Here is a 15,895-nt window from a genome sequence, read left to right on the forward strand (position 1 = left end):
TTTTTATGATATTTTGGACGACATTCTATACTATGACTTTTTTATGATGTTTTCAACGACATACTATACTATGACTTTTTTATGATGTTTTCAACGACATACTATTCTATGACTTTTTTATGATAATTTATAACGACATACTATACTATGACTTTTTTATGATATTTTGGACGACATTCTATACTATGACTTTTTTATGATGTTTTCAACGACATACTATACTATGACTTTTTTATGATTATTTATAACGACATACTATACTATGACTTTTTTATGATATTTTGAATGACATACTATGACTTTTCTTTAATATTTTGGACCACATACTATACTATGACTTTTTTATAATATTTTGGACCACATACTATACTATGACTTTTTTATGATAATTTGAATGACATACTATACTATGACTTTTTTATGATGTTTTCAACGACATACTATTCTATGACTTTTTTATGATGTTTTCAACGACATACTATACTATGACTTTTTTATGATAATTTATAACGACATACTATACTATGACTTTTTTATGATGTTTTCAACGACATACTATACTATGACTTTTTTATGATTATTTATAACGACATACTATACTATGACTTTTTTATGATATTTTGAATGACATACTATGACTTTTCTTTAATATTTTGGACCACATACTATAGTATGACTTTTTTATAATATTTTGGACCACATACTATACTATGACTTTTTTATGATAATTTGAATGACATACTATACTATGACTTTTTTATGATAATTTGAACGACATACTATACTATGACTTTTTAATAATATTTTGGACGACATACTATACTATGACTTTTTATGATAATTTGAACGACATACTATACTATGACTTTTTTATAATATTTTGGACCACATACTATACTATGACTTTTTTATGATAATTTGAACGACATACTATACTATGACTTTTTAATAATATTTCGGACGACATACTATACTATGACTTTTTATGATATTTTGAACGACATACTATACTATGACTTTTCTTTAATATTTTGGACCACATACTATACTATGACTTTTTTATGATAATTTGAACGACATACTATACTATGACTTTTTTATGATAATTTGGACGACATACTATACTATGACTTTTTGATAATATTTTGGACAACATACTATACTATGACTTTTTTATGATAATTTGAACGACATACTATACTATGACTTTTTTATGATATTTTGAACAACATACTATACTATGACTTTTTGATAATATTTTGGACCACATACTATACTATGACTTTTTTATAATATTTTGGACCACATACTATACTATGACTTTTTTATGATAATTTGAACGACATACTATACTATGACTTTTTTATGATAATTTGAACGACATACTATACTATGACTTTTTTATGATAATTTGAACGACATACTATACTATGACTTTTTTATGATAATTTGGATGACATACTATACTATGACTTTTTTATATTTTGGACGACATACTATACTATGACTTTTTTATGATAATTTGAACGATATACTATACTATGACTTTTTAATAATATTTTGGACGACATACTATACTATGACTTTTTTATGATAATTTGAACGACATACTATACTATGACTTTTTTATGATAATTTGAATGACATACTATGACTTTTTTATAATATTTTGGACGACATGCTATACTATGACTTTTTTATGATAATTTGAACGACATACTATACTATGACTTTTTTATGATAATTTGAACGACATACTATACTATGACTTTTTTATGATAATTTGGACGACATACTATACTATGACTTTTTTATGATAATTTGGACGACATACTATACTATGACTTTTTATGATAATTTGAACGACATACTATACTATGACTTTTTTATGATAATTTGAACGACATACTATACTATGACTTTTTTATGATAATTTGGATGACATACTATGACTTTTTTATAATATTTTGGACGACATGCTATACTATGACTTTTTTTTGATAATTTGAACGACACACTATACTATGACTTTTTTATGATATTTATAACAACACCCTATATTATGACTTCTTTATATTTTTGATCACATACTATACTATGACTTTTTTTGTTTGATATTGATGGCATACTACATTGAAATAATCTTTTAAGCTACATCCCCTCCTAGTGGCTTGATGATGAATGAAAACATTTCAGTTGACCGTAATTTATTTGCCATTTGACAATGAAAACAACCCTATATGATTTAAAAATGTGTGAAATAGTCAGAATTAAACACAATAAAAATGGCTTTTAAACATCTTTGATCTTTCTCAATTCTCCAGTATTCGTTTTTTTGTCATGTTTTTAACCATACCTTATCTTACCTTTTGCTTCTTCTTCTTCCTTTTGTTTTTTCATTTTTCCACTTCCTATACTGCTGTTGCCGCATGCCAATTTTTCTCTTCTGATTGTTACTTTTATTCTGACAAAGTTAAACCACTTCACTTGCAGTTTATTTCAGAACAACTGGCATATGTTCAAACTTTATGGCACAAGAATTATATATCACAGTTGTACTACATCAATCCTCCACCAAAAAAAAAAAAAAAAAGAAATGTTCAAGGCCAAATAAGAACCAGGAGCCACTTTGTTGTGCTTTCAGAAATCCAGGCATTCTAACTGCTAAATTCTGTCAATGCTCATGGTTCTGGTTCATGTTTTAAGAAAATACACTGATTGAGCAGAAAAATAGAAAGCTCCATACACTGTCATGGAAACAGTCCTGGTGTGCGTGTACATTTCTGGTAATGTTTTGTGATGCTGCAGTTTGTGACTTTGTGCTGGAATTTGGTGCTTAAGTTTCAACATTGTTTAAATACTGACTATAGATTGAATGAACTCTTCTCTTGCACGCTGCCAATGACATTAAAAACAGTATAAAGCCAATCATTACAATCATTGCATTTACAATTATAAAACTCTGGTCATTAAACCCATCAATCATCTGGAACAAGTCAAATAGCTGCACAAACAAGAGGAATCATCAGAGGAGACAAAATATCCCGAACAAGAATCCTTAATGATCCAAAGTGGCAAATACACTGATACTTAGAGTATTTCCCAGCAGTACATACACTGATGGTTTAACTGGTGCTTCTTTCACTATGTAAATAACAGCACTCATACTGACAGGCACATTTCTATATATACACAACAGCCTTAGTTATTATCACAAGTGTCTGACAGAGTTCATCCCACGGTCCAGCAGCACTGTCAGTCACTGTTCACCCGCTGACAGTCATTTCAATAAATGAGCTGAGACAGAATCTGTGACCACGCTGCGTCCATGACTACATCGCTTCTTAATATCAGCAGCAGTGAAAATCTTCCATCATAAGTCAGTACTACAAGGACTCCTCCTCAGATTCACTGTCTGTGTTGGGCTTCGTCAGCAGCTCCAGCTCCTCGCCGTCCTGCGACAGAAAACATATGCAGAGCAGATCAGAGTGCTGCTGAAGAATCCTGTGGACAAACCTGCAGCATAAAAGGTATCTGCAGCAGCCAAATGTACTGTTTCACTAAACCATGACTTTCTATAAGTTTTTTTTTCCTGCAAACTGACCTTTTCATGATATTTTTTATGGCAAACTATAGTTTGAATTTTTTGTGTTGTTTTTTTTTTTTTTTTTTTTACTTGCTACAACATGACTTTTTATTTTTATATATTTTTTGACATGCTGTACATTGACCTTTTTGATTTTGTTTCACATTGCTTTTTTTAAAAATATTTTTTCACCCACTATATTATGATTGTTTCACATGCTATACTATGCATATGGCTGAATTTTTTTACTTACTATACTATGACTTTTTATGATATATTTGATAACATACTATACTATGACTTTTTTATGATATATTTGATAACATACTATACTATGACTTTTTTATGATATTTTTCACACACTTAACAATGACCATTTCATTTATTTATATACTATACTATGATTTTTCATATGTTTTTATGGCATGGCCTTTTATGATATTTTTTCCATCATATTTCAAAAAAATGCTAATTTAACATATCTAAACACAGGAACTTCTGGTCTACCTCTGCTTCGAAGATTATTTTTTGTGTGCTATTGTGTGATTTTGGTGAATCTGAACTAACAGAAAAAAATGCCAAAGTCACACAATAACACAGACAAACTAACTGACTGAGGCAGCGGTAGACCAGCAGCTCCTGTGTTCAGGATACCATTGTCAATGGAGTCTGTTGGCTTCGATGAGAGCACAGATAGGGAACTGAAGCTGTTAACTGCTTCCCTGTTGGAATGGGCCGTCTGACAGGAAGGTAAAGCAGTGAAAATACTCTCAACATATTGTATACTTAAACTGTTATAGACTATTAGGTGGGATTTGTTTTAGGCAGCTAAAATACATTTTGTTGCTGACCCCTCCACAGTAGTGCATTGCTCAGCCTCAGTGACAGCACTCCAGCCTGCTTCTCCAAACTGGGGGCATGCCAACTGACATCCACTGTTTGTATTACACTGACTATGGAGAAGTACCTCATACAAGCCCACTTTAAAAAGTCTGAACGATCCCTTGAACATCTCAGTATCTTCACTAAACACTAAAGGCTGATCCATTCAGTTTTGCGCCGATGCTCTGCCACTCACAAGCCCTTCTGTTTATGTCCTGATAGCTGTTTGGAAAACAGTTCTTTATTTCAAGGAACTCAAAATCTGCAAAGATGAGGGTTCTCATCCATTAATTTGCACTGCAGTGTGCAGTAAAAGTTAAAGACAATTGAACTCTGGCAGCAGGAGGGTGTGTGAGTAGGACGAGCACAACCGAGGCAGTCTTAGGGGATTGCATCTCCTTGTTGCTCCACCTGTCGGCTTGTGCCCCTCCCTACCTGCCTCCTTACCTCTCATTGAAAATAATAATTTACTCTGCGGATCAATCTTCTTGTTTGAGAAGACCTTAACCTTCCAAGCTGGACACCACTCACGCTCCAGGTCCTGCTTACTCTAGCACAGTGTCCTCATAAGGACGCCACAGAGATCTGTCCTGTTTAATAGTTTCCTCTTTCAAAATCCAATAAACTACACTGACCTAATGAAATTACATGAGGTAATGCAGCGGCATGAGTCTGAATGCTGTTTTCATAGCAGGGAATCAGGTTTCCTCCTGAGCTGAAGAAATCACATTATAGAGCGCTGAGAGCCAAGCGTCCTACAGAGAGCTCGGTATGTGTGTGGGAGGAGAGGAAGGGGCTTAAATGCACGTTAGGTGAGTGACACAGCTGTGAGAAAAGCTTGTGTGCGTGACAAGGGAAGATTTGTGTTTTACTCCCTACCCCTCTGGACCTCTCGAACACCTCTCCGTTGATGACCCGCAGCTTTTCCTGCTGCAGGCTGTACTCCAGGTCCTTGGGCCGGCTGGCGTTGTAGATAAAGATGGCCAGCAGGACTGTGGGAGCCTGGAGGAAGAAGTCCAGCGAGGGGCGGAAGTCAAAGAGGAAGAGGGAGAGGGCAGTTACCACCACGGTGGTGATCTGGCCCGTCAGCACGTGGAACATGTTGTCTCTGAATTTCAAGATGAAGGCCACAGATAGACCCAGGGCAGCTGAGGAGAAGACAGTGCAACTAATTACAAACAGTTTTTTATGTTTTGTTTGTTTTGACAATTCTCTAATGGCAATTTTTATGCGTAAATTGGAGTTTTAATAGACTGAATCTAGAGGAGAAGGCAGAGAAAGAGGGAGGGACTATGGGAGAGAGGGAAAGTGAACAACGGAGCAATATAGTGGAAGAGAAGAGAAGGAAGAGAAGAATGAGAAGTGGTGCGAGAACACACGTCAGCCCTTAGCTTGTACTCAATGTTTTAATATTAAGAAATATATAATATAGATTTCTTTTACAGCAGAAATTCAGTTTTTTTTAATCAGACACTGGAACAGAAACTGTGCAGGTTCATGTGGGTCGGGCTGATTTTTTGGGCCCAATCAGAGCCCTAGTGTGCTTAAGTCACAACAGTAATGAGAAGCAACTGTAGGTTTTCAGTTCATTTGCTCCAAAATATGAAAACATGATTTTGAGCAGAATCACGTTTTCATCAATGATTTGCGTTGTGTTTCAGCAGTGTCCAGTGTCATAGCTGCCATTTCCATTCAGTTGATTTGTGCTTGACAGAGGTCTTCGTGAACATGTGTACCTCTGTTTCCGTCCACACCAAATGAATCCACAAAACAATTTGATGCAATTGGCTGTGATGGTTCACACTAGTATGCTCGGCACCCGACTTTGCACTGCTGTTCATTATTTTAATGAGCAACGATGAGCGAGACAGTTGGCCCTTTTTTGTATGCTGTTTCTCTTCGCTAATGGCTCTGAAGTCATTGATTTAGGTCGTCTGAAGATGCTTATGATTCATAACTTGACAAACATCAATTTGTTGCAGGAATCCATGTTTTCATGAGCAGATGCATTGGGTGCATTTAGATCAGAAGTCAAACTACTGAGTCAGAATTACTAACTTCTTACTTGCAATGGATACAGCATCAAATATGTGTGTTACATACGAAGCTACAGGCAGAAGCTGGTTAATTTAGCATAGAGACTGACGACTGTTTCTGTCCAAAGGTAAAATAAAAATCCACCTACCAGCACCTCTAATACTCACTGAGTTACACGCCTAAATGTAACCACAGGGGCACCAACTTGTTACTGATAGAACTGTTAACTCACCAGTGACGAGCACCAGTAACAGGGAGTACACGTTATGTCCATGGAGGAGGCCACAGTGCACGGTGAGGCCTCGAGCTTCACTGCCCAGCCCGAGGGTCAGACCATTAAACACCACACCAAACGCGTACCTACAAAACCATGAAGCACATTATTCAGATTAGAACTGACTTCAGCCACACATCCTCTGCTTTATTATGTTCTTCACTGAGTCACTTCTCACAGTTTACTGTTCTGGATGAAGATGCTCTCAGTCAGCTGGTCTCCTTCTTTGAGGATCTTCTCATTGTAGATGTTGGCCATGGCGGAGATGAAGCACTGGAGGAGGAGCAGGATGTGACCCACACCCAGAGACCGAAGCTTCTGCACCACCCTGTCTCTCCAGGCCTGGCCGGGCAGGGACGACACCCACGACTCAGTGGCACTGAAGAGGGAGAAATATAGGAACAAGGATAACAGAACATAACCGAAGAATAAACCAGGCTGTGAACCTGGTGAAACTGGTATTTATAAAGGAAGAATGTGTGCACCTCAGGGGGGCGTCAGAGCAGCGTACACACAGTTTTAGCTGAGATAGCAGAGGGTGATGTGATGAAGAGGAGATTAAAAATAAATTAGGAAACAGTAACATTGTTTTCAGGTTGTTTGCCAGTGTCATGTTTCTTTCATTACTTTGCAGTCAGCACAGCATTCTGTAAAGTCTCATTCAGAAGCGCAGTCATAAATTTAATTTTAAGGTACTTCTGAGAGATGAATTTCATCATTTTTTATTTACACTTGAGCATCATTCACGTGTGAATCATCTTTAATTTGATCCTAAACTGAGAGGCACTTTGTAGAGTCAGTGATGGTTGAGATTTTATCTCAACGATGTTTGCAGAACCATGTGATGAATTAATGGTACAGACATTATAAACAGCCTCAGCCTTGCAGCTGCTTGAAGAGACTCACCATGCAACATAATATTGTTGCTTAAATTGTACTTACTTTGCTGTACTTCTCATTAACGGGTCTAATGGGTGGAGCAGGAACAACTATCAATATGCAAACAGATGTCTGAAGGCCATTTATGGCAACCCTGGTGGTAAAAATGAGGCTCAAGCATGTTCACCCTCCGCCCACAATGACTGAGATTTAGAAAACAGAATCAAGCGTGCGTGTGCCTTTATAAATCTGACGAAATCCTTATGTGCGTACACAAAGAATGTTGTGAAACTACAGTTTTTTGCATCTGGCCTCAGGTCTTGACAAGAAAGAAGAACACATGGAATTAAAAAAGTTGATATCTCTGGTAGCTCTGCATCAATTCTGATCCTCAGGACATCTACAGGTATTAGTCACAGTTCACGCTTTTAAGACCTTTTCAGGATAATTTTAACCTGATTTAAAATTGATTTTTTGACAAATCATCTGTTTCTTATTCAAGCATGACAGGTAAGTATAAATGTAAGTAGTGGTCCCTGTGCAGAGGCAGGTTATTAGCAGGTACAAAAGATAAGATTTTTTGGTGGGTTTAAAGATTTGATTCATCAGGCGTGTGGACTTTCACAAAAAGAAATTAAAATATAGACAAGTTAAAAAAGATCAAATGTTTTTGGCAATTCAGACCTCGCAAATTCAGATTTAAGACCATTTAACGACTTCTGAGGCTCAAAATTTATAAATTAAATTTAAGGATTTGGAGACTTTTTAAGGACCTGCAGACACTCTGGATCTTTCTTTTTAAACTGTCCATCATGAGTCTGACAACATTATATGAGAGCACTCTTTTCATCCATCTGCCGTTCATCATGTTACCTGCTGTTCCTCATCTGTTCCAGCAGCTGTGTGTAGAGGAGGCAGGAGTTGGAGGGGGTGGAGAGGGGGTTTGAGTGGAGACCTGGAACAGCCACAGAGTTTTGGCTGCTCCCTGATCCCGTCGTCAAGGAAACAATGGACAGGAAGAGGATGAATAACGCTGCCCACTGAACCCAGGACAGGCGCCTCCTACAGGAGAAGGTGAGAAGTGAAAATGTTAGTTTCTTCTGTGGTTAACATGAGCTGTGTTTAAAGTTTTAAATATACAGAATTAAAAGGTTGTGTATGAAGGGATGCACAAGATGTTGAACTTGATGAGATGGTGCACCAGTAAAAAAGGCAACTTTGAGTATTTCACTCAGCTTAAGTGTTACTATTGCAGTGGAACAAGTACAGTACATTCAGTAATATTGTCCAACAGATTATAAAGCTCACTTTAAAGCCACTTAAAGCACATTTTTAGAAACAAAAAGTTAAAATATTTGGTTAAACTTGAAGACATCTCTTCTAGACGAGTCACAAAAAAGAAACATGGGATGGGAAAGCAGCAGCATAACACCAGGAAATGAGATAAAGTGTCAACAGATGCACACTCAGCACCTCTCAGCTACAGTCAAACTCACAATAACAGACACAGCGTCCTGCTGAAGGACAAAACATTACAGGCTTGTTGACACTTACTTCAGAACAATTCTGAAGAGCACAGCTGTGGTCAGGATGACGAAGTTGGAGAACAACACTGCCATGGCCTGGGGACAAGAGGAAGAACAGCTGGTTCAGAGATAAAACAGCGGAACAGAATAACTACATCAAACACAAAGACTCAGCGCAGGACGTTTTGTAAAAGCTGGAATGAGAAGTTTAAATCTGCATTTAGAGAATTTCCACTGGAGGTAAAAGAGGTTTTCAGGTGTGGTTTGCATGTTAATAGGGGTTGGATAACTGGAATGCATTTACATTTTCCAAATGTAAAGCTTTCACACACAAAATTCAATTAATATAAATGGTCCTATAACAAAATATTGAAGTCTTTACTAACAGGCTGCAGGTAAGTCATCACATAGAAGATGATGAGGTTGTCGAGGAAGTAGAGGAAAGCAGGCACAGCCCACTTCAGGGAGGTGAGGAAGGAGGAGCTGGAGGAGCACCCCAGCTCTCTGCACGATCGTCCCTCTGAGGAAACAGACAAAAAGATCAGATAAACACACCTTAAAGATACACTGTGCAGGATTATACTAAAAATACCGATTACAAATTCCACTTCTGTTCCAATACGACAATATTCTGAATTTGATACGGGTCACATAAACAGCTTATTTCGCTTAGATTTTGTGTATTATGTCTTTTTCCAAATGTAGCATTTTCCGATTAAGACATGTGGGTTATGCCAATATTATTCTGGTTTTAGGGGCATTCTTCTGACAACATATACAATGCAATCAGAATATGTGTCTCAATTCAGGTTTTTACGCCAATTTGCGCCACACGGCCTGTTTATGGTCGGCTGTGTGGGCACTTATTGATGCAGTGACACACAAACCAACTCTCCAACATTCTGTAAGGCTGAGGCAGAGACGCATGCCAAAAGAAAAGCCCACATTTCTGATCGGAGGGAGAAACACACCTCCTATAAACGCTGTGAAAGACTTGCATATCAACACGATTTTGAATATGTACAAATATGGCTACACCGTCCTTTTCAATAAGGTGGACGAAAGAGGCAAGATGTGTTTGCATGGTCAAACAAGTCTACCACCGGAAGAAACCTTTGAGCAAAATGGCACAGGCAGCTCCAGCTGTTCCAATTCCTCCATTTTTACATAATAAACATCATGTTAGAGGACGTTAATCTGAGTATTTACCGTTGCACATAACTGGGAATATTAGTGGAATAGGGTTTTATTTATTAGGCATGTAAACAACTCAGTTGGAATACTGTCTTTTTGGAATAAGAGCAAAAACTGGAATATTTTGTGCATGTAAACTTAGTCAATGTATAGACTTACACTAAAGTAATCCCTCTCATCATCACTCATGACCCACAGGAAGTGTGTGGCAGTATATTTATCTGTAGAGACCCTGTCCTCTGCCTGTTTTTTTTTGTTTTGTTTTTTATTTTGCTGCGGTCAGGACATTTTTAAGTTTGCACTAGGGATGCAAACAATTAATTGATTATCAGTTAATCGATTATCGATTAATTGTCGATAAGAAATTACTCGATTAAAATAAATTAATTGCAACAAATTATGTAATTCCCCGCCAGTCCCCGTGAGGGCGCTCTTGACGCCAGACCTACTTGACGCACACGCGAGAACACACGAGAAGCAGGGCTCTGACGAGAACATAAACACGAAGCTGCATGATGAAGCGGACAAGACGGAGTGCAGTGTGGAGCCATTTTAAGTTGGTTAATGACGACAAAGACGCCAAATGCACAATATGTGGTAGTATTTTAAAGTACAACAACTCCACAACTTTGTTGAATTACCACCTGAATACGACACATTCAGTCGTGCTACATGGAGCGAGTGGATCCGCTTCACAGCCTACAATCACCACAGCGTTGGGACAGACCGTATGTGACGCTGGGAAAGCAGAGGGCATTACTCAGCGAATATGGAATATGGTTACAAGTAGCCTGCGTAATATTTTGATATTTTAAAGATAATTTTTTTGGGCTTTTTCACCTTTAATGGACAGAATAGATTGAAGAGTGTGAAGTGGGGAGAGAGAAAGAGTGGGGGGACGACATGCAGCAAAGGGTTGCAAGCTGGAGTCGAACTTGCGACCGCTGCAGTCCCCCAATATTTTGATATTTACTGTTCAGAATATCTTTGATATGCTACCAAAATGCTATTGCCTGCCCTCAAGTGTATCCCAAATATATCCCAAAATAAATCTTTGATTAAGGAATATGATTTGCATTTTTTCTGTATATCAAGGAAGATATAGATTTTTATGTTATGCACAGACAGAACCAACTGATTCAGACGGAAATTCAGCTTCTCAGGAAAATCGCCGCTTATCAATTAATCCATCGATAAAATGAAACAACTATCGATTAATGAATTAATCGATAATTTGTATCCCTAGTTTGCAGCCAGTAAGAACTTGCAGGAGAGGTCGGGACTTTAGGAATGCAGGTAGCTATCAGGTAACGCAAACAGCAGCATGCATCCGAGAGGAAACGACGAAAGTCACCAACAAGGTGCCAAAAAACCCACAAATACAGTGAGGCGAAGCAACAAGCGGAGCACTGAAGGAGAGGATGGGGATGAAGAGCAGCGTGGAGTTGGCCCGTGTTCTGTTGGACAGGTTGGTGCTGGCACTTAGCTTACTTAGCTTGCTAAAGTGTCAGCTCTTCCATTACAACTAATGTAGCGTTCCTATGACAGTACAGTAGCTTGCTGTGTATGAATAAGCAGTGCAGGCAGGAAGGGCCAAATTTAAATGTTCAAACTGGTTGAACCAACAATTCCTGGATAATGTACCTTTAACATCACGTACGCAAACACACTGAGACAAATTCAACGTTTACCTCGGACGATTACTCTGACTGACATAGCCAGGCAGAAGAGCAGTTTGAGCGCCTCAGCGAGTAGATTGACGGATGCAGGGAGGAAGTCATACTTGTTCTCTGCAGATTGACCACAAATGGAGACACAACGCATCAGTGGAAAAAACATCTTATAGCATGTTTATCTAAATGTGTGCTGACTTGAATACAAAATTGACACATCATGTTAACTCTGTGGGAAATAAAAAATAGCATCCAGTGAGTCACCAGCATTGGCGGAGAATTTGAGGAGCACGATGCGACTGGTCCCCAAAGTTACAAAACCCAGGCCGAGGGCCAGAGTGTAGGCCGATGAGCGGGAGCACAGCCTGCTGCAGCAGTGGCAGCCCATCATGATCGGGACTGGAGCTCAGAGCAGTCAGACCTGTTGTAATGCAAACACAAACACACACACACACAGTGGTAGTATCAGACTGCTGCCCAGTATGTTTGGTACTCAAAGTTTCAGTTGCAGAATCGGCATCACTAAAGAATTGGAAGGACTGGTGTGTCTCTGTCCAACACTACTGAGATCAACATGGTCACTGTCAACAGCTCAAAGTTCCTGTGGCTAAAAATCACCTGGTCTCTGCTGTATGAGCTGTGTAGAATTTTTTTAATTCTTTATTGGTTTTCAAATCACTAAATGGATCTGTCTGACATGGTCAAGACATACTGGTATATGCCTTCTAGGTCCCTGAGATCCTCTGACTCAAACCTTTAGATCATTTCAGAGGTCAGAACTAGAAGACATGGAGATGCAGCCTTTGTTAATTACACCCCGAAACTCTGCAACAGTCTGTCTGAAGGTCTTAGAAGCTCTACATCTGTTGAAACTTTCAAACATAATCTCAAGTCAGATCTTTTTACCATTGCTTTCTCCTGAAATGTATTTTTAACTGATAGTTGTTTTTCTCTTGTATTAGCCTGTAGTTTTACTTTATCTTTTATCATACGTTTTTATCATCTTTTTTTCCAGACAATAGAATAATTTAAAAAGAACAACAACAACTATCAAACAAACAAAAAAATTATAATTAAACGTCTATCGAATATAAAGAAAATAAATAAACAGAGTAAAAATAAACGGCAGGGATAAAATACAGGAAAAACAATGATTACAATGAAAGTTAAGACTAATGTATCTCCAAATAAAAAGCCAGATTAACAAGGTAGGTTGAGTTAAGAGGGGCATAAACAACAGAAAGCACTCTCACTGGTACTTTTATAGGTCACACATGAGGAACATGTCAAAGTAAAGCAGTGGAGGACCTCAGTGATCTGGCGGGAACATAAAATGAAAGAAAATCACTGATGTATGAAGGAGAAAGGTCATTGAAAGCTTTAAATAAAAGGAAAAGAACTTTAAAATCAATCTTAAAAGACACAGGTAGCCAGTGTAGGGACTTCAGCAGTGGGGGGTGTGATCCAGTTCTTAGCACTGTAGCTGCTGCATTCTGGACCAAAGTAAGTACACACTATCTTACTGCTCGTCCTCTAACAAAACACTCTGCCTTCTGTTTCAGGCCCTGCAACAAAAAAGTTCCACCTTTAAAACAGGTCATATTTTTCATGGTCAACTGAGAGAAGTCAACGTACGCTGAGGTCACTTCTCTCTCTTTGTAAGCAGGACAGTAAAACAAAAAATGAACCTCTTTTACACAATGAACAAGCTCTGTCCTCCTGAACCTGTGAGCCCCTCAGGCTAATAAAGTTCCTGAGTGTAAATGTGCACACAGGGATCTTTGTCTTTTGTTTAGATTATACTTCACATAAGGTTCTTCACTGTAGCTTTTCTCTGTGAGACAGTACTGTAAGTTAATGATTTGGGTTAATACCACATATCAATGGACCATTGTTCTGTACATAAGGAACATTTTGCTGCTAATCCACTGGGTTTAGTTGTTCAAAAGTAATCTGATCAGATTTCAGCTATCAATAGGATAAAATCTTAAAAATAGGTTGTTCAAATAAACGATTCTGAAATCGGTTGAGTTCACATCATCCAGTCTTGGTTTTGTTGTTCAAAACTTTTAAGTAGGATTGGGATTCCTTTGATCCAAAAAAGGGATTATTCTGATCCCAGCAGGAGGCTGGATTCAGGCTGGATTTCAGGAACACAATGTAATAAAACTTTTAAATTGGTCCAAAAATACACATTAATTATATCTTGCACTTCAGTTGTTGAACAGTTACTGTGATAAAGTAGATAACGTAGACTTTAGGCTATCTAGTAATTACTTTTTGTTTGATATTGACAGCTATTTGGGGGGTTATTTTATGTATGGGGACAACATCCTTTTTTAAAATTCTACTGGACTGAAAGGCGTAAAGTTACAGTTTCTAACAACTCTATTTCTTTCTCATTTGTGAAACCTACAATGATAAGTGGTACAGTAACTGCAGTGTGTTTATTGGCAGACTGCGTACACTATGATATGTATGTGGTTGGTAATCTTGAAAAGTAGGTTTCTGGATCAGGGTGACCTGATCCAACGTTGCTTTGAGAAATCAGCACAAAAGTAAAATGGCTCAGCTGATCCTGGACAGCAAAATAAGGGATTTCAAAATCTGGATCATTCTGATCTAGACTGAATTTTCTGAACAATTGGACTCTGAATATCATCTGGAAAATAATATAAGAATTTTTTCAGCTTTATCTTAAACTGTTTTAGAGAGAGGTGTTAATTCAATTTTATGATCATTTTAAGAGGCTGACAGATATGATGCTGCTCTGTCCTGGTCCGACTTCTTCTAGCGTTTTAGGAACTCCCTTCTGCTAGATAATGAGACATGTTAGGGTTATAAATAGCAGCAACAACTGGCCACATACACAAGAGCCCTTTGGTTTGGTCTCCAGTCACATTTGATTAAGTTACAGTTGTCAGTAAACTGTTTACTGTGCAACACAAACCTCCAGTAACTCACTGAATTAAATCAATCTGAGCAGGATGGTGAGCTGCAGGGTCTGGCTATTTAAACTTTAAAAACTCATTGTCAGTCCCAGCTTCTCAAATGTCACATATTGCTGCTTTTTTGTAAATTAAATATGTCTGGGGTTTGAACTGTTGGTGAGACAAAACAAAACACATTTAAAGACGTCATAATGGACATTATCGACTATTTTCTGATATTTAAAACACTACAGGACGAATAAAACGATAAAACAAACGAGACATTGATGAATGAAAGTCACATTTTTGTCAGGGACGTAAATTAATCTGCTCACACACAGAATTTAACTGTAACAACTGAACCTAACGAGCAAAGTCTGAGAGCTCGGAGCTAATTTAGCATCACTGTCACCACAAACCGTCTCGTTTCTGCGAACAAACACCTTCAATAAAACAACACGAGCGTTTATTTAAACATTATTACACGTATTATCTGAGGACGTCACAGATATGGTGTGAAACTGAGACAAAGCTCTGTGAGACTTACTTGTTATTCCTCTGTCTTCCAAAACATAACTGAACCATTGCTCTTCCTGGTTTATCCGCGCAGGCGCACTGGAGCAGGTGCCGCGCTGACGTCATCCCAAACGCACTGCACATCCGTGTGACTCAGCTGTTAATGAACGTGTGAAGGAGGAGGAGGAGGGTTTAGATGCTGTTAGCTCAGATCAAATTAATGGTACAGTTAAATTAAAATATTTAAAAAGTTTCTTTAGAAAAGGTGAAAAGTTTCTGGTTTCATTTTCCTTCTAAAATCTTGTGACTTTTAAATTTCTAAACTACTTATTAAGCTCTGCTTTTCATCAGCAAGTCATGCATCATTGGAAACTGATACAAAAGCATGACTTTACCTC

At 37.8% G+C, this 15,895-nt stretch overlaps 1 protein-coding gene across 1 annotated transcript; it reads right to left on the reverse strand.

The window, feature by feature from the left end:
- Window positions 1-2,493: 2,493 nt before the first annotated feature.
- On the reverse strand, window positions 2,494-15,625 carry slc35a5 (solute carrier family 35 member A5). The gene is made up of 10 exons (XM_033613069.2): window positions 15,529-15,625; window positions 12,316-12,472; window positions 12,070-12,168; window positions 9,571-9,704; window positions 9,213-9,280; window positions 8,532-8,720; window positions 6,958-7,158; window positions 6,738-6,865; window positions 5,348-5,616; window positions 2,494-3,455 (listed from the first exon to the last, which is right to left on the reverse strand). Exons 2-10 carry the CDS (start codon window positions 12,440-12,442, stop codon window positions 3,387-3,389), a joined length of 1,284 nt encoding a protein of 427 aa, XP_033468960.2. The 5' UTR covers window positions 12,443-12,472; window positions 15,529-15,625; the 3' UTR covers window positions 2,494-3,386.
- Window positions 15,626-15,895: the final 270 nt, after the last annotated feature.

The sequence above is a fragment of the Epinephelus lanceolatus genome, chromosome 14 (genome assembly GCF_041903045.1).
Source record: "Epinephelus lanceolatus isolate andai-2023 chromosome 14, ASM4190304v1, whole genome shotgun sequence".
Lineage (NCBI taxonomy): Eukaryota > Metazoa > Chordata > Actinopteri > Perciformes > Serranidae > Epinephelus > Epinephelus lanceolatus.